The 19,178-nt window shown below is 42.1% G+C and overlaps 1 protein-coding gene across 1 annotated transcript; it reads right to left on the minus strand.

Annotated features, from left to right (window-relative positions):
• Positions 1-442: 442 nt before the first annotated feature.
• Positions 443-17,607, minus strand: ppl (periplakin). Its single transcript, XM_047571965.1, has 22 exons — positions 17,353-17,607; positions 12,633-12,732; positions 10,943-11,097; positions 10,564-10,684; positions 10,223-10,348; positions 9,979-10,020; positions 9,701-9,862; positions 9,491-9,598; positions 8,175-8,270; positions 7,964-8,086; positions 7,720-7,866; positions 6,375-6,526; positions 6,160-6,263; positions 5,890-6,047; positions 5,629-5,807; positions 5,365-5,503; positions 4,958-5,151; positions 4,709-4,859; positions 4,516-4,599; positions 4,256-4,372; positions 3,623-3,715; positions 443-3,533 (listed from the first exon to the last, which is right to left on the minus strand). Exons 1-22 carry the CDS (start codon positions 17,400-17,402, stop codon positions 852-854), a joined length of 5,283 nt encoding a protein of 1,760 aa, XP_047427921.1. The 5' UTR covers positions 17,403-17,607; the 3' UTR covers positions 443-851.
• Positions 17,608-19,178: the final 1,571 nt, after the last annotated feature.

Genomic DNA, 19,178 nt, shown 5'->3' on the forward strand with positions numbered 1-19,178 from the left:
TATACTTTACTCTGTTGACAACTATATTTCATTATTACTTTTCAGATTCATATTTTAAACACAAAAAATTCTTTATTATGTTCTGTGCATGCTCATAGAATAAATATAACGCCTTTAAAGATTGATCATAATGGCATCTACAGCACTATGATGATGCTTAGACTTGCATGAATATATTATTTATATAGTTTTATAAATATTGCATCATCTTCGGCTACAGTGATATGAAAGCTTCTAACGAGAGATATCGTAGCCTAGACAGAGTGTGCAGCATGGTACATAAGTAATTATATTTGTATTAAGGAAAGCTATCTCCAGTTTACTTTGTGAACTTGTTATTTTTTTTTATTGTATATAGAGAGACATCCGTTCTGTAGCTACAGGATCAGGTTAACCACAATTCAATTGACTGAATATGAATCACACAAAGTATACAGTTTTCTCAGTTTGATTTGATTTTTATTGAAGCTTGCAGAGGACACATCTGTGAAAAGCCCATAAATAAATGAAACATCAAGTACCCGCGTGTAGTGCAATGACAATATGACATCAAAGATATGTTCTCAACCCGAGCACCCAGTCTTAGAAATTAAAGCTCAACTGAGCAAACTTGCCCTGTGACATCAAGCGTTGTGTAGTTGACTTTAACAATATCAGACACCATGTCTTCGTTACAGTACCACAAAACTGAAAATGCAGAAGCAAATAAATACAGAGTGCATTTGGAAATCAAGGATAAGGTATAAAACAACGCCAAATCACCGCAGTATTAGAATCTGAACAGAAGCACAACAAAAAGCAAGGAGACTTTTACACAAACAGGTTAAATCTTTAGGAATCAAACCAAAAAGTTAGAATGTCCCTTTGGTTTTGCCCGACACCATTACACCAAACTCCTGGATGGAGATTTCTTTATTTATGTATTGATTAAGCTGGTGATTTGTGATGTGCCCAAGACGCAACGCATCGTCAATGGAGAACTTCTTCCCCGATTTTCTGTCGTGAAGCACAGAGGATTCTCCTGTGGGACCCTTCACCGTGATCTCCTCCCAATCACATTCCTGGCTCTGAAGGTTGACAAACATCTTCCAGTCGATCAGCCCGAGTTTGTAGGCTTCCTCTGGTCGCATTTCTTTGCCCGTATCTGGGTCAATAACAACGATTGACCTGCGGAGATGGCTCTCCCTCTGTTCCCTCTTTATTCTCACCGCCGCCAAGTTCTTCTGAAGCTTCTCGATCTCATCATCCTTCTGGCATGTTATGGCCCTAAGCTCTGCGAGTTCCCTCTGTAGCGAGTCAAGCCTCAACTCTAAGTTCTTCCCGTCCAGCGGTGGTGCAGACTCCGTGATAAGTCGAGTCTCTTTGCTGGTGATTTCTATCTCTGACCGAAGTCTGCGGATCTCATTCTGTAGCCTCTGGTTTTCTTGCTGCAGGCGGTTGCTTTCGTCGCGGATGTAGTCAAGTTCTTTAGTGGACTTGGTGTTTGAGAACTCCATGTCAGAAAGCCTTGAAGTGAGGGTGGACAGCTCCTTGTCAAGTTCTCGTCTTCTTCTCTTCTCTTCTTCCAGAGTTCTCCTTAGGTTATCAATCTCAATCTCAGCCTCTGGGTCCCTCTCGACTTGGACTTTCTCGGTGCGGACGACTCTTTCCTTCACATCCATCTTCTCCAGGGTGAGCTGCTGCTGGATCAGGGCATTCAGCTCTTTCTCAAGCAGGGTGCGCTTGTGCTTCTCCTCGTCGAGCTGTAGTCTGAGGATGGAGTGTTCCTTCTCCTGTTGGGGATCCTGCTGCAGGACGACCTTCTGTTTGACGGTCACCTTTTCACGATTCTCCTTGTCGCGGATCTCCAGCTCATTAAGTCGGACACGAAGTCTTTGGATCTCCAACTCTGCATCACGTCTTGACCTGCGTTCACGTTCCAGTTCTTCCAGCTGCATATCCAGGTCAGCCTTCTGCCTCTGTAGCTGGTAGAGCTCTGTTTTAAGATTCTCCTTTTGCTTTTGCTCCATGTTGATGTTCTTTGAGAAGCTGTCGCATTCTGACCTGAGCAAAGGATCTTCTTCCATCTTGACCACTTCTTGCTGAACAATCTTCTCACGGACCTGAGACAGATCCATCTTCTTCAGTCTGATCTTCTCTTCTTGGGAGGACCGCTCTCTTTCAAGGTCCAAGCGTTTCTTTTGTTCGTCAGCCAGTTTCCTCTTCAGAGACTCAATCTCTTCCTTAGTCTTAGGATCTTCTCTGTACTGCAGGACTTCATTGACCACCTCTTTAGTCTGCACTTGGGGTTTTGTGTCCTTCCATCTCTCAATCTCACCACGAAGCTGGCGAATTTCCATCTCAGATTTCTCCGTCTGTTGGGTTTTATCTACGATTTCATTGCGAAGTCTCTCCAGGTCTTGCTCTGTCTGTGGATCTATTTTGTATTTGATCACTTCTTTGATGATCTCTTTGACTTCCACTTGAGGTCCTCTGTTCCTTAGCATGGTCAACTCATCCTGCAGGCATCTAAGCTGGAGCTCTGCATCCTTACAGCGCCTCTGTTGCTCCACAAGTTCAAGACGGAGATTGGCCACCTCATTCTCAGCTTTGGGGTCAGGACGTACAATCTCCCGCATTTTCTCCTGAACGACAACCTTTGACTTCTCCTCCTCCAGACTCGTAATTTTCCTCTGGAGGTCAGCCTTTTCCCGCTGTGATGATCTTCGTTTGGACTTCTCGTCTTCATATTGCCTCCTGAGGTTTTCGACTTCTCTCTCAAAGGCAACATCTTTCTCTACTTTCAGCACCTCCTTGATGGAAATCTTTTCCTCTGCCATTGATTTTTCCTTCTCCAGTCTTCGGAGCTTTTCCTGAAGAAATTGCAGTTCATCCTCCAGCTGCTTCCTGTTGTCCATTTCCTTCTGTTTCCTGTCAAGGAGCACCCGGTACTCTGTTTCAAGTTGGGGATCGTTCTGAACTTTGATCACTTCTTCCTCAGTGATCACCTCCTGTTCCTTGTTCTTCTCCTCAGCCAGGAGTGTCACCTGCTTCTGTATCTGAACCAGCTCGTTGTCTTTAATCAACTTCTGCCTTCTCATATCGTCCAGTTCTTCCCGAAGCTTGCGCACCTCCTCCTCTTGACCGCGGTCTCTTTCTATACGCAAGACCTCCTTCACCGTGTACTGCTGTGCGCCCTCTTTGATCTCTGTCTCGAGACCACGCAGCTTCATCTTCAATACCTCGAGATCGTTCTCCAGTACGTGGGTGGTGCGGCGCTCCTCTGACAGTTTCTGTTGGACTTTGTGGACCTCCTCATCCAACTGGGGATCTGGAACCTTTTTAATCAGCTCCTTCTTCACAATTGTGTCCTGGGGCTTCTGTCCTTCAAGCACATAAATGTCGGTCTGAATTGACTCAATTTCCCTTTCTAGCTGTTCCCTTCTCTGGATCTCATCTTCCAGCTGCTTCTTGATTCTCCACGGCTCTTCTCCTGGAGCAGAAGACTGGACTGACTTGACATTGGTAGACTGGATCATAGGGATCTCAGGTTGCTATACGGGAGAGAAAAATCATTTTTATTACTACAGTAGTTTTTAATTTTCAATGTTAATGTCGTTTTTAGCATGTAACATTATTTTACCTGGTTGAGAAGACTTTGGGCAAACTCAAGATTCTGCAGCCTTTGCTTGTTCACTGCATTCACCTCAGTAAACTTTGTCTCAATTGCGGCTTCCTGCAAACATTAAAACAATACGTCATGCAAAGCACATCGAGGGAACAGTTTTTTTGACTAATGACATATAAACGCTAATTTCTAGCTTGTGAGTTAAACAAAACTCTACTAAATGGGATCTATTACGCCAATATTCGACATTCACATTCAGCATCATATAAATAAAGACTGTTTGCACTCAGGCAGAGCCACCTTATTGGAGTCCAACACAAACACAACGTTTGTAGCTGATGAATAACAGTCTTAAATATTTTAATTATATATTCCTAAATAGCAGTTTAGCTTTAATACTGAGTAAACATTAAGACCAATAATCACTTTTAAGGAATGATTTGTTAGAGGCTTTAGTAGAAAGTTTTTCAGCCTACAATACTAAATTGCTAGAGTACCTCTTTAAATGTGCAGCTATGCTGAGAAAGTGTTTGCATATTTGGTTCAATATTTTATGTAGTACCAGGCTTGAACATTTGGAAGGATAATAAAAGGAGCACACAGTAGTTGTGTACTTTCAAATACTTGACAATGACAGCTGTGCCTCACCTCTGCCTTGACCGTCAGTGCAGGTGATTCCAGTCTGCTCCTCTTGTATGTCTGAGGCACAAGTCCATCCTCAAGGTCAAGGATAGATCTGAACTTCTCAGTTTCCGTCTCATAGTCCTACGAAGAAGAGTCAGAAAATCATTATCAAACCTTTATTTTTTTATTTAAAAATAGTGGTCCTGCGACCCTAGTGAGGATAAGAAGTAGTAGAAGATGAGATGAGATAAAGATAGTGGCGGGTTGAATGTAGAATGTCTTACTTTGACAGCTTGCTGGTAAAGCTGGGCATTTTTGGAGACACTGTTCAAGTCAGACTCCTTTCTTGCGATGTCAGAGAGCAGGTTCTGTAGAAAAAACAATGGGGCGACGTTGTTATACGAATCACATAAAGAATTTTAATCTACAGCTGGAAGTACACAGAGTCTAAATCGCACTGTTACTCATCACTCTCACCCTCTGATTCTTCAGCTTGGTCTCCACTTGTCTCATGTCATCAGTTTCACGGGGCTCGTAGTTTGGGACGCGTGACAGCCAGCTGTTCAGGTTGTCATAGTCATTGCGGTAGTTGTTGTACGCCATCTTGGCTCTCTGCAAGCTCTGAGATCTGCAATACCCGGCAAAACAAAACATTTAACCCATGTGGCTTTGTGGAGCAGTATTTCTTGCTCGGATGCTCAGACATTTGATGTTAAACCATCTCACCTGGTGTCAATCTGCCTGTTGAGGTTGTTGAAGCGCTTGTTGAGTTTCTGGACGTCGGCTTCCTGCCTTTCAATGTCGGGGCAGTGCTCCTGGAATTGGGAGGCCATCTTGTCACAGCTGGTTTTGGCCACGCGCAGGTTCTCCTCCGTCTCAGCAATGGTTGATCTTTTGGTCCTCAGCTCTGATCCAATATCCTGCCAATGTGACAAACTCAATTACTAAGTTTTCTCCCATAGTCTTCCCCATAAAACATTTAAAAGCTGACCTTTAGACCACTTTGCAACCCAGACACTTTTAAGCTTTCTTCATTTTGTTGTGCCATTGCTCAACTTTTTGTAATATTTCCACCAACAAATTTCGAAAACCAGAAATATGAGTGCCAAAGAGAGTGTGAGAGTCAATCTTACCGCGAGCTCCCGCTGTGTTTTCTCCAGAGAAGAGATGTCGGCCGGAGCGACCTCCTCCCTGGCCAGCTTGTTCTCGTAGGTGGACAGCAGATTCTTTCCATTTTGAAGAGATGTCTCCAGCTTGTTGGAATTCTTCAGTCTAAAACAAGAGAGCAGATTAGTAAAAATACAAAAGATTGGATTTATTATACAGCTTTCACCCTCTAAGAGCAGCGATAGCCCAGATGATACTGAGAAAAAAATGCTGAATGTGAGGATCCGTACTTTTCCTGAGAGCACTGAAGAAGCTGCTCAACCTTAGTGTACTTCTTGTTGGTCTCATCCACCTTGCAGCTAAGCTGAGGGGAGCTGGCACATTTTGGGTTTGAGACCAAGAAGTTCTTTGCTTCCTGCACTTTGGAGGTCTTCTCTGGTTCAATCTTACGGACAGCTACAGCAATGTCCTGGAGAGAAGAATCAGGTTTGGTGAGCTGCTGTAAATACTCTCCATCTGCTTTCTAAGATCAAGCCAAACAACTGAATTACATTGATGTCCTGCAGGCGGTCGGCGCTGTCCTGCAGTGGCCGGTTCTGCTCCAGCGGTGGGCGCACTCGAGCATGAATGGCTTTCTCCTGTTTGTCCAGGTCACTGACGACCTTATCCAGACTGGCCATCAGCTGGCGGCACTGCTGTTCCTGCTTGTCTGAGGTCACACACAATCAAACACAGCACGGTGAGCTTCGCTGGTCGGCTTCAGGGCACGGGTGACAGCTTTAGAAGTAAAACTTATTCCATGGAGTGGATTTGTCTTTTACCTGTACCAGTCCCAGTCTCCTTCTTCAGCTCATCAAAGCGTTGCAGCAGAGTTGCCTTGCTGCTTGACATCTTCTGTTTGATGGCTTTCTGCTGGCTGGCCAGGCTGCAGGAACACGAAACACACACACCGTTGCAGATTCACTGGGGTTCGGTCATCCATTGAAAGATTTTTATTTATTTTATTTTTTTTCTGGAAGTTTTTGCACACACTCACTTGTCGGAGATGGCCACCGCCTCGGGGTCGGTGGGGGGGATCATGAAGCAGACGGCGGGGGCGGTGAGCTTGTGTCCAGCTGCGTCCTTCACGTCCCATTTGGAGCCGTTGTTACGGAGCAGAGTGTACCTCTCCCCGCGCAAAATCTGCCCCTGCACATGCCCAACAATTACAAATTCAGTTTAATTCAAGATGATCGACTTCAATGAATCTGAGAGCTATTGCTACTCTGTGCACGAATGATTTGCAACACATAGTTACGTCAGAATTTTTTTCGCTGTAATTTAAATTGACCTAATTTAATTGGCTAAAATTAAATATTCCATGTAGGGACTCACAAATGGTTAATAATGGAATACACCAATGAGACATTTTGAATCAAATTCCAACAATGTACTACTGCATACGTTGTCACCAGCGAAACCTGAAATCACGCAGGTCAAGAGACGACCTAAACATGAAAATCTTTGCTTTGCCTAATCTGAAGAGCTCCAATAGGCTCTTTAGTCTTCTTCAAATCCCCTGTGTGTCTGATCCCCTGTGGTTTTAAATAAGATACTCAAGAATCTCAGTCTGGGATGTCTTCAGAAGGGATTTGAATACATTACGTTTCAAAAGGCTTATATTACAGGCCTCGTATTTAGAAAAAATTAAAAAAAAAAAGTAAAGCAAAGGGAGAGTGCTTAGACGTGCAATCTGATAGCAGGGGGGCGTTCTTGGATTAGAGTCTCGAGAGCCAGCGACAGAGAAACAAATAAGATGAGAAGGAAATGGGGTCATAGTAGCGCTGAATGACAAATCAGTGATAAAATGGACGGAAATACAATAGCTCTGGAAGAATGCAGTGACGTTGTTTGCAATATTTTATCATTTTTAATAAACAAAAGCCGAGGTTAACGGCTGTGCGTGTAGCCCTGATTCTTTCCTTATCTTTATGATGGTAATTTGTCTTTAAGTGCAAGTCCTGAATATTTTACCTCAAATAAATCAGCTAAATGTCAAAATGAGGCAACAAAAGGCCGACAAAGCCGATGACCCACTGAGGAATTTCCAGACATTCTTGCATTTGTGTCTGTGCTGGCGTCACGGTGTTCGGGTCACTGGAATGTACACAACACTACACCTGCACCATTTAGTGTCACAGAAAACGAAACAGACCCTATGTTGGTGCAACACAACAGTAATGACCTATAGCGGTTTACTGTAAATATACTTTCACGGGCTTTTCCGTTTTCTTTTGCAACTTTGTAATTTCGTCATAGTTAAAACTGAGCAACGAATGCCAAAAATTGGAATCTACAGTCCAGAAGTGTTGACATTAACGTCGAAAAGACAAAGTTCATACCTCTTCTGCGTCATATTCACACAGGGCTTCAATGGGCAGCAGCTTTTGGGGTGTCTCCCTGCGGTACTTCAGGGGCAAAACCTGCAGGCTGCGCTTCTGGAGAGCCTTGACCCGGTCATCAAAGTGGTCCATGGCCTTAGCTTGGTCCTACAAACACACACAGATGGGCATATTTTCACTGTTGCACAAACAAACAATGCTATTGTCATTTGTAATGATAATAATCCATAATAAAAATGCTCACATCCAGTTCTCTGATTTGACCTTCCATCTGATAGACATCTTTGAACTCTGGGTTGTACTTTTGGGTGACCTCTGTTTCCAGACGCTTCAGCAAGTCCTGAGTGTCCCTCGCCTCCTTGTGATACTGACACACACACACATGCTCATGAGATTCACCGCTTTAACTGTGTCTCTGTTGTGTTTTAGATTATCATACGTGCTTTGTGTCTAACCTTGTGGTACTCCTCCATATTTTTGAGGTGGCTTTCCTCACAGATGAGCAGGTTCAGGTACTCCTTCCAGTCAGCGTGCACAGCTTCCATGTGAGCCTGATAACAACATGGACCACGAGTTAATCAGAAAATGTGTGGAAACTTAAAAGTCAGTGATATAAAAGAAATACAAGACAGAAACACTGGGTTTGCAAACCCAATCCAATCTATATTTTGGTCTACATCAAGTCTTTTTCGAAGGATTTCGAACCCATAATTAGCCTGGGATTCTGAACACAAACCTAGCTAACTGGGGCTCAAACATACATTTGCAAAGTTCAATATTTCCTCAAAGACAATAACTGCAAGTTTCCAATGAAGGCATCTCCTGTTTTTGATTTGTCCACTAGGGGTCGCACTGTTTTAATCAGAGTTGCAGAACACTTTACACCCAGAACTAAACTGAAGATGGCAGCAATGCACCAAAAATGCATTTATTTTTCTTAAGAAATTTTGTTTAGTTTTTTCCATAAAAACGTTTTGTAAAAGAATAAATCATTTAATGCAAACATTTCCATGATGTACTTGTACTTCTTTGCATTAAAGCTTAGGTTATTATGCAAATATGTTACTGGTGTGGTCTCCTTGAGATTAAATTGGCCCGTATGTGGCCCGAAATAATAACCTTAAGCCTAACTCATAATTAGTTGTGGGAGATAAACAAGTATCTTGCTAATTAGGACTTAAACTTCATCCCATTTTTCACTGGAATTCTTTACATTTTTACCAAGTGGCAGCCAAAAAAACAACAACAAAACACATCAACCTTGATCTTTAAGAAGCATATCTGAAGTATGAAAGCAACTGTATGAGGCGAAAAGAATCGTCTCTAGAACAGTTCCTTGTGGAACACCAAAGGAGCCAATATGGATGCCAAGATATAAATGCAGAAATTAACTGTTTTATAAGACAATGAAATAGAGTAATTCATTGTCATTGTTGGTTCCTTACTTTATACATTGGCATGATATTTTTATTTATCTGATAAAGTTTTGGAAACAACTGTAACAATTCCTGGTTATAGTATGTTACACTTGTTATAACATCCAGATTATTAATATGTGTAAAATAGGTCAGACTGAAGAAATCGTGTAGATTTCGTCTATGCTGTTCCATGAAACCAACATGAAATTAAAAAAATCATACATTTTATATACTAGGGAGGTCTAAGGTATGAGATGCATGCACTTATTTTGCGGGGAAAAATTTGGGATTAAACGGGTTAAGCACTAACGTGGGGCATTTCAACTAAATAGAGTAAATGGAAGAGCTTGTACCTCAATAACATTCTTCCCCGGATGTTCAGCGGCAATCAGCCTCTCTCCATCATCATTCAGCTTGGTGACGACGGCCTCCTTGGACTCCAAACATTTAGCAATGAAGTTCTGTTGAGGTAAAGAATATTTACAGAGTAAGCATTGGATGATGTTTTATTGGTGCCCATCCTCATGGTCAATATGCAGTTTTCTCTTAATGCGCTGATCTACCTCGTACTGCCTCTTGCGGGCGGGGTAGTCCAGGTTGGCGTCGCTCCAGTCATAGTTGATCCTCTCATCGGCCTGCTGGTCCATCCAGTACAGCTCATTGGTGCAGCGCTGCATGTAGTCTCGCAGGTTCAGCAGGTTGTGCTGACGAGCACTGGAGCTGGCCTATCACAGAGAAACATATATTTTATATATATATAGATTTATATATGATGTGCAAACATGCAAAATACACAGCCGTTAGCGGAGAAAGTAAATGTGTCCATGTTTGGGTTTATTACCAGCAGTTTGTTGTACTTCATCTGGAGGCCACTGACGTAATCCTACAGAAACAAAGAAAAGGGAACAAGATCAACACAACGAGGGTCATAAGACACGTGTAGCTATTAGAAGACTTTCACGTGATGAGAATTTGCATTATACCAACACAAGCTATTTAATTTAATCGTTTCCATTTTGGTTGTATTAACTACTAAAACTGACAAATCGTCATCCTCCCGATCTTCTTCAGGTTCCTGATTTTACCTTGTCTCCACCGGTTGAGATGTGAGGAGCCAGAGCCTCCACCTCGCTGTGGAAGATGTTGTGTTCCTCCACCTCGGCCTCTACAGTTGGCAGGTCCAGACCAAAGCCCTTGTTGTTCAAGTTTTCCTGCGCGGGGAGTCAAAAGTTTGGAATTCAACAACTCAAATGGTGAAGCAGTACATCTTCTCAAGGTTGTGTACATTACAATATATATCTAAGTCGCGTCTCTATCCTCTAAACTGTTGGATGCTCCATGTTGGACTCTAAAATGAGCCAGCTTTGACTAACCTAGGGAGGATGTTAGGATAACAGCTGCGTAAGTGTGCAGATCCGTTTCTCACCAGTTTCTCGTCCATCATGATGCCCCAGTTGATGCTGGGCTTCCCCTCAGTGCGGATGAGGTGGTAGATCCGGTCATGGTCCTCCCTCAGCTTATTCACTCTCTCACGCAGCTGCTTCATGCTGAACGCAGAGACAAGATAACACAGGAAGACTTTGAAAACACTGTTTATGCACACGCAAATGATCCAAATAGATTAATAAAACATTTGTTTGTGTGCATTTGCCACAATAAAAGACGATGACATGCTGTTGTATATGTGGCATGAGTGTCAGAAATTGAAAAAGGTACATTATAGTGAATTAGTATACTTAATTATTAATTGCTTGACAAAATATTGTTGTTTAAATACAGTTTAGATGGTAAAGCGCTTGACTCACTCCTGTTCTATCATCTCAGCCTGCGGATGCTGGAGCCGCTTGGCGTTGACGGCGTCCTCATCCAGGCCGGTGAGCAGGTCCAGAGCACTGAGGATTCTCTTGTTGCTGTCTTCCTCGTACAGCGGCTGCTTTCCTTCATTGATCTTACTGACGTCCTACAGCAAAAGAAATAGAAAATAAAATAAAGTAAAAAAATAAATCTACATCGTGCATGTATGTTGGTTTCTTGTATGCATTCTAATGGCACGAAACCATGTAGAATGTGTAAAATGTTCTGTAAAAAAAAAAAGCTTTGTTATACATAAATTACTCATTATATTTGCAAATTTAGCAAATGGCAATAGCACTGGAGGGCATCTAGGACTGCCTGTGTTAAGCCTGAGGTAACATCTGTGACAAAAAGTCCACAAAACACAGAGAAAGTCACACACTGGAGTTTCAACAATCCACTAAGTAAACAAAAAAAAAGTGACTTCAAACAAGGCCCGACTGAAAAGACACTTTTCAAATAAATATCCGGATGATGTGCTGACAGACCTAACACAAGTCTTAAGTTGGGATCAGACACCAAGAGGTTTGGGATAATTTATGTCCAAATTCACAAAAAATTGGAACCTGTTAAGGACAGAGTTCAGCCCAGATTGGATCTGGGCTGAGACACTTTAAAATGTTTATATATCTCACGTCTGTGACTATAGACTGGACTGTATATTTTCAGAATACCTTTTGTAACTACTACCTCATTCTTACAATATTTTTAAGATTTTATTTTTATTTTTATGTTATTGTTTTCCTTGACCCGTATTCTTATGTCTATGTCTGGCCACATTTATGTTCTCTGTTGTATTAAGACTCTTAGACAAAACAAATTCTCTGCGGGGATCAACAAAGTGATCTTGAATCTTGAATCTTGAATTGAGATTGTCCAGTAGTGAGATGGTTTAAAGATTTAAAAGCTACAGAGTCTCCAGAAAGCGAACACTCCAGCTTGCAGGGTTGCAGAGTAGAGTCAAGTAATGAAGGTGAGATTTTAAGGGTCAGTTTAAATAAACGTCAACAGCGCTATGCTAGCGAATGTTAGCCTTAAACTGTACCGGCCAGTTTAAGGCTCCTGATGACTCTATGACCCTTTTTTAGAGGTTTAAGAGTGGATCTGTAAAGCCTCACACTACAATCAAAGACTAAACTTGAGAAATCAAACTGTAGCTTTCTATGTCTGAGGCTTACATTTTCAAGAGTTTATTCTCTGAGAATGTGTAAGGTCAAGTTTAAACGCAACTAAATGTATATTTAGTCTGCTTTAGGCTTACTATTTATAGTAGGATTTAATATATCTCCCCATATTTATGTGTTTCCTGTGAAAACAGAACAGGTGAGTTCTGATTGGTCACCTCCAAGGGGATGGACGTGAAAATTCAAGAAAGGTTTTCATTGGATACAAGACTAGTATACGCCCCCCAGTGCAGATTGAGTTATCCTCACATTTAAACCAGGTACTGATGCATAGGTGACGTATAGTGTCATGTCTACCATATCTTATAATGACATCAGACCTAAAGATATGATTTTATACTGTATGAACACTGGCTGGACACGTTATTCTGGAAGTAGAGCATTTTGTTTTGGTTCGTCAGTTTATTGCTTTTACTTCAACTACTTCTGGGGAAGACTGGAGACATTGTTTACGTACCCTGTTGAGATTCTGCTCAACATCGTAGATGTTCTTCTCCACTTTATCAGCATTCTTCTGCAGCTTCTCAATCAGAGTGGTCAGCTCTGCGGGGGTCGTGCTGGAAGGCAAAAGAAGAAACAGGAGACACTTTAAACATCTGCTGCATGGATTAAACCTCAGACCAGCACAACACTTCAGTAATATAGGCTGCAAACTATAAGGCCTTTGAAAATATGCCTAACGAGTGAGCTGCAGGGACCAGAGGTAATAGATGCAGACTATAAATATCTATCTCCTCTGGTGGGTTTGAATGTGCCTAATAAGTTTCATGGTAACCTGATGAGTAGGTTAGTAGGTTAGTAGGTTAGTAGGCTGGTGGCATGTATGCCGAGCAAAACCGTAAGAAAACCATAAGAATTCATCCTCCGAGGACCACGATTATCAACAGAATAAATGGTAATCTAGGCAGCTGTTGCAGACACCGAGTACACTGCAACTTTAAGATCTTGCTGCTAATAGTGTTTAATGATTTATATGAAAAACAAATATATACACACTTGTTGGTTTAGTCCAAATAACTCAAAGAGAACTGACTTAGTACCACATTGTATTATTTACTGTATTAGACCGACGACATGAAATAAAACAGTTTTATGGCTATTAATGACTGAATGCTATAAACCAGCTGCACCTATTCAACACTTTACACTTTCCTCATACCAAGCAGATGACTCACAGCATATTTCCTGACACATCTAATACACAGCGGTGCCAGAGCTGGATGTGACTGGTGGGATGAGAATGAACACAACAACAAGTCTATTAGATAAATTAACAACTTCATAGGGTTTTATAACCACCTGCTGACAACTGTATTTAAAGTAATAAAAGCTGACCTGACAGGTTTTTGCTTTATGCCATTCCAAGACCACGCCTATCCAAATCACTATGAAACCACTGTGAGAACCACAATATGCAAATCTATGTGCAGTTTCCAATGTGACGCTAACTAGACGCTAACTAATGGAATGAATGTGTTTGGAACTAAGCATCAATTGGATTAGGGTCAAGGTCTTCCTGTACTCGTTTTGACTGATTTTAATGGCTAAATTTAGCTTACCAAAGACAAAATCAGTTTGATGCATGTGATGAGTCACTAGTCAGAATCAATTGTGAAGACACAATGAGTCTGGGAACACAGAACGGGTATTTCATCACAGAATCTCCTCACACTACTGGTTAGACCTACAACAGAACATTTTCATTCAAAAAGTCATAAAGAATTGAACTCAACTCGCTAAAACGTTGTGAAACGTACTTTGTGGTCCAAGTACATTTCTACCAGATCATAATTAGTTCCCATGGAGAGACTCCAAGACCAATTTTCAACCGAAAATGTTTTGTGGGCATTGGAACAAGTCACAGCAAATCAGTACAAAAGATGTGCTTGATTTCATTAGAAAAAGGGTGTCTGCAGTACATCGACTGTCCACTAGAGGGCACTGACAAGTTTATTGAGTCACTTTAAAATCTTAAAGATGTAAATTTATAGTATATATGTTTTAAAAATTAAGCTTCTAATGTTGTTATGTGTATTTTCAAATGCAAGGGACTAGGGATTTGTTTGGTTACACCGATATATTACAACTAATCTAGGTGTTTTGCGGTAGCAATATGCATGAAGATTTATGTGATCAGAGAATATTCAACATTCTTCACTTTATTCTGAATGTTTTGGTATATACATGCACTTATTTCTGTGCAATGAAAAAACCCTGCATGATACAAACTAGACATGTCGATGCCCGGTGGTAATGGCATCACTGTTTAGGAAATTACTGCAATCACAACCCCGTTTTCTTGTCACTGTGATGAGCTAATTGTGATCAGTACACAACTCAAACTCCAGCTGTTAGTCCCTGCTCTACACCAAACACTGGCTCAGATACTGTTATCTACGTTATTTAACCGACAAATACTGGTATCAGCATTAATTAAACAGTCACCTTTATTTGGCAGTAGCTGTTAAGAGAGTTTATTTTTGCAGTCATATATAAATTACTATAACCTTTACACAGATTCAGGGGCGTTTCTGGAGATATAGATGTGTGTAAGTCAGTTGTAACATTGTGGATTTTCACAGTGTGCACGTGTGCCCGTGTTTGACCAAGACCAGAACAAAGGATATGTCAATTAAGATCCACCAATCCATCTCCTCACACACACCCACACACATCCACCCATGCTGCACTTGTACACAAGTTACATAACGCCTGCTGGATGCACACTGGACACTGACTGTAATTTAAAAATTCAATGCCAGGGCTGTATTTTTCCCCCCCTATGAAACAATTAAAGGACAAGTTTGAACTGGTGTACAAGTTCTGCAGAAGCCAGCATTTGTTGAGGCTCATCCAAATGAAAAACACCCCGAGGGGGATTTCTGTCACTTTACAAGACGAGGTAAAGTTAACATAACGTGTGGCGTCGGTTTTTACACACAACTCCTATGGGAACATTTCTGGTGTTTTTGCTCTAAAATCCAGAACAGATGTAAACTCACCCTGCCTTCGTCATTTGCAGTCCCAGTGAAAAGCCTCACATTACCTCGCTGGAAGTTGTTATGGTTTCACTCGAGATTTTCATGCAGCAAAAAGCTGCAGCAGTTCTACCTGCTCCGCTACGTATTCGTTGCACCAGACGTGTTGCCACTTGATTACAAGGACGCTCGCTGGCTCCAAATCAACATTTGGACCCGGAGTGTGTGTTGGTTGTGGGAAGGAACTGGCGCTAGCTTGAGAAACACATGTTTCCTCACGGAGAGGGTCAAATTAGAACCAGAGTGGGTCTTAGTCATAGTGGGTGTGGTGGGCTGCTGTCACTTAGCATCACAGCAAACCCCGATCATCCTGAAAGTAGCATCGACATGAACCGACCCTGAGAACTTCGCAGAGCTAATTTTAATCATTTTGAATCTCCTTGTGGTTTACTTTACGACACTTTTGCAACACTTTGTGGTTTGTTTTACTCCACTTTACAGCTCTTTGTGGTCATTTTTGTATCTTTGCAGTCACTTTGCATCAGCTCCACTTTGCAGTAGGAACATCCATGCTTAGATAAGGAGTACTGCAAACAATGCATTGCCACCTGGCAGCCATACCCAGCTTTCTATTTGCCGTTTTAATCCTCACAACCAACCAGTATGCCAACATATTATTATTATGGTTGGACTGGAAAACGTAAGGTGTGGATCAGTGGTTACAGAAGCTGCTCCTCGATGTCTCTTCTCCTATGCCTAGAAGCAAGCACCTTAAAGAACAAACTGTTCCCCGGGCACCTTGATGGCATCTCATAAAGCTAGGCTCTAACCCTCATCGCGGAGCCTTTGAATCAGGACCTGCCATTAGCCTGACTCGCACTAGCACCAGCCACCTGAGAGCCGGACAAGTAGGTCTGCACGGAGAGAATGAAGAGGGTGGAGTAGCATTTCTAAGATTCCAATGCGCGTCTGTTGGCGTTTATCAGGGTACGAGAGTTGTTCGCCAGTGATTAATGACTTATCTGCGTGAGCATTGTGAACTCAATAGCTCAGAATTTCAGACAAATCAGTACATTTGCTTTAACTAAATGACTTTAAATAGAACTGTTCAAGAATAATGACACCTACAGAGGGAGATAAAATGCTCCTTTGCTCTTGTAGACAGGTGTGTCAGTGGGAGGAACATGGGTTTACACTGGAACATTAGTACTTGAAAGGCAGATTAGTTTGTCTTTTAGGATTTAACACTGAAGTGCATTGTTTTGGAGGCCCCTGCTTTTCATAACAGCCACATATTGTGTGACAAGGAGCTTTATATCTCCAATCTCTTTAAAGGTCTCAGTCCCGGCAGCTGTGTGAAGGCAGGACGACGCGATGAGAGGAAAAACACGCAGCCTTTAGTTGTAATTACTTTTTTTTAAACTGACTGACACTTAAGAAACTCTGAGGGCACACAGGCTGGACAAACATAGTAAAACCAGTAGATGTAACAGAGTCTGGGCTTGGCTCAGCAATTGCAGAGGGAGAGGCTGGGAGCAATAGCTCATTTCTAAAGAGGACAGCAGAATACTTATCAAACCAGTTACTACAGCTTTACTGCTCAGCTTATCAGCCACACCCTTGTCCGAGTTAAAGCACACATTGTGCAATTTTGTTAAAGGTTTTTCTTTCATTTCATGTTTTTCTGTGATATCATACTGGCACAACTGATTTCGGTTCATTCGTCATCCGGATTACACTTACTTTAAGCCATGTGCAGATAAATACAGTTTTGCTTGGCGAACTGTCAACCTGTAAGAAGCGAGCTGACAGGCAACGCCTTGCCCTCCTGTTGCACGAACCACACTCCATTCAAAAAAATCTGTTTTTAAAATTGCTTCGCGTGACAATTAATAAAAAGAAAAAAAGCATGGGAAACCTGAGTTGCGTTTCAATATGTATACAATGATGTTTCATCCGGCGGGTATATAATCCACCAAGCATTCATTATTTATATTTAAAACTGTCTTCAATTAAAAGGTTTTTATTCGGAATTAATGACAAAAAAATATGATCATAAAGTGCAAGTTACCACGAGGCAAGGTCACTTTAAATGGGACGTTTTTTCAATGAAGTTTGGTTGGAGGTAACAGCAGAGTTGTAAAGTACACAAACAGATAAACTGCTTCCATAAAAGAGAAGGAAAAAGTCTCTACTTACGATGTTTTTGTTGGCGATACAGTGGTGGTTTTGCTCTTTTTCTTGAACATGGTGACAGGTCACCTGTCTGCGGCTTCCGACAACAAAACCCAAAACAGTCCACGGTGTGTGCTGTAGCTCGCTGCGCTGCTCCCGCTGTGAATGCGTTGTGTGTCAGACAGGTCCCACACGCCCCTTCTAAATGTCTTCGGCTTTCCCTCCCACGAACACCGCGGCAGCAACACGGGACACTCGTCACCTGCAGCATTCACTTTTTTGTTTTCACACCCCAGCTGTACCTGTCAGCGCAGGACAGGTGGAGCCGCGCCTTCAGGCCCCGCCCTTCACGCAGGCGCGCTCACAACTTTTCACCTGAGTGTGGATGGGATACTTGTGTCGAGTCTGACTGGTTCAGCCAGAACACACACACACAGAGATACACACACAAAAACGCACCCTCTCTCACAAGGGCGTTTTATGATACTGAACACTGTGTTAAAGATTTGAAACCATCACATCATAGTTTTTCTTTTTCTGCTCTGATGCAGCCCATGTACTAACACATACACTGTTACACACATTTTTTTTTCTGTTCTTCTTTACTCAGCCTGCAGCTACACTTACCAGCCACAATAACATTGTGACCTATGTCCTAGTAAGTGTCCCTTGTGCCACCAAAACAGTTGTGACTCATCAGAGAATGGACATGGGTCTTCTGAGAGTGTCTGGCTACATGGTATTGTTAGTGGGGGGCGTTTGAGTCCTATGGATTGATCAGATAGGGATTTGGAGGCCAGGTCAACACCTTGTGTTGTTAAATTGTGTTTGTGTCAGGCTCCATCCTACTGACGATGACTGCTGCCATCATGAAGCGCCATTGCAATAGCATGGGGGTTCCTGGTCTGGTCAACGTTTTCGGTAACTGCTGAACAGTCGTCTACAGCAGCTTGGGGGGAGTTTAGCCCATTACTCAGTACGGAACCACCGTTCCAAAACATTCACTTCGTCCTTCTTTGTGGGCAATTTGTGTGCTTGAGAACGGGATTCTCTTAAAATTCAGCTCACAGACACGCGTCCTAAATGTTTCTTTTACAGTTTGTTTATATAATTCAGAATTCATTGGTCCGTCAACGATGACATGTCGCCCTGACCCAAATGCAGTAAAAACAGCCTCTCGTGTGCTAGCATGGAAACAGCATTTGTCGCGACGGTTTGCTAATCCACCACCTAGCTAACTTTAGCTACTTTATGTGACGACGTGCATTGATAGCAAAGTTGAAGTTTCGCTCAAAAGAGGAGTGTGCTCGGCTGTTGAGTTCACGTGAGCAGTCTTTCCAAGGAGAGATTTTCTCCACCTCTGAGAAAAGCTTAGAGACTTAGAGCCTCAGTCAAGACAACCCTGATGACATCACCTCTCAAACCTTCATCAGCAATGTGAAAAATAAATAAATGTTTAATCCCAACAGATTGTAATAATAAAGTAATTTCCAGAATCTACATCCTGATAATAATACTGACATGTTTAATGTGAAAGGTGTGACCAGAATCATAACATTTACTGTCATTATACCTCAATTTGAAAGGAAGACTCCTGCCTAAATCTCATGGGAAATCAAGAAACCTTGGGAAAGAGAAGGGAAGAGGCATCACTATTACTTTGTTCTTATTGAGTTGTGGTTCAACAGACACTTTCAATTCTGCAACAGGTGAAAGGAAAAGTAATTTCTAACTGTCTGACTCTGAGCCAACCTCAGACATGACATTTCCTGCAAACCCTGGAGATGCAGTTCATTCCATAGTAGATGACATATGGCTAGAGGCTCCTCGCTTAACTTTTTCAGGCTCCT

The sequence above is a fragment of the Mugil cephalus genome, chromosome 20 (assembly GCF_022458985.1).
Source record: "Mugil cephalus isolate CIBA_MC_2020 chromosome 20, CIBA_Mcephalus_1.1, whole genome shotgun sequence".
In the NCBI taxonomy this organism is placed as follows: Eukaryota; Metazoa; Chordata; class Actinopteri; order Mugiliformes; family Mugilidae; genus Mugil; species Mugil cephalus.

Coding starts and splice junctions, on each gene's coding strand:
- ppl (XM_047571965.1), bottom strand. CDS start 17,402: ATGTTCAAGAAAAAGAGCAAAACCACCACTGTATCGCCAACAAAAACA. Junction 8,271..9,490: donor CGGGGAAGAATGTTATTGAG/GTACAAGCTCTT, acceptor TGTTGTTATCAG/GCTCACATGGAAGCTGTGCA. Junction 6,048..6,159: donor GGAGACTGGGACTGGTACAG/GTAAAAGACAAA, acceptor GTGTGACCTCAG/ACAAGCAGGAACAGCAGTGC.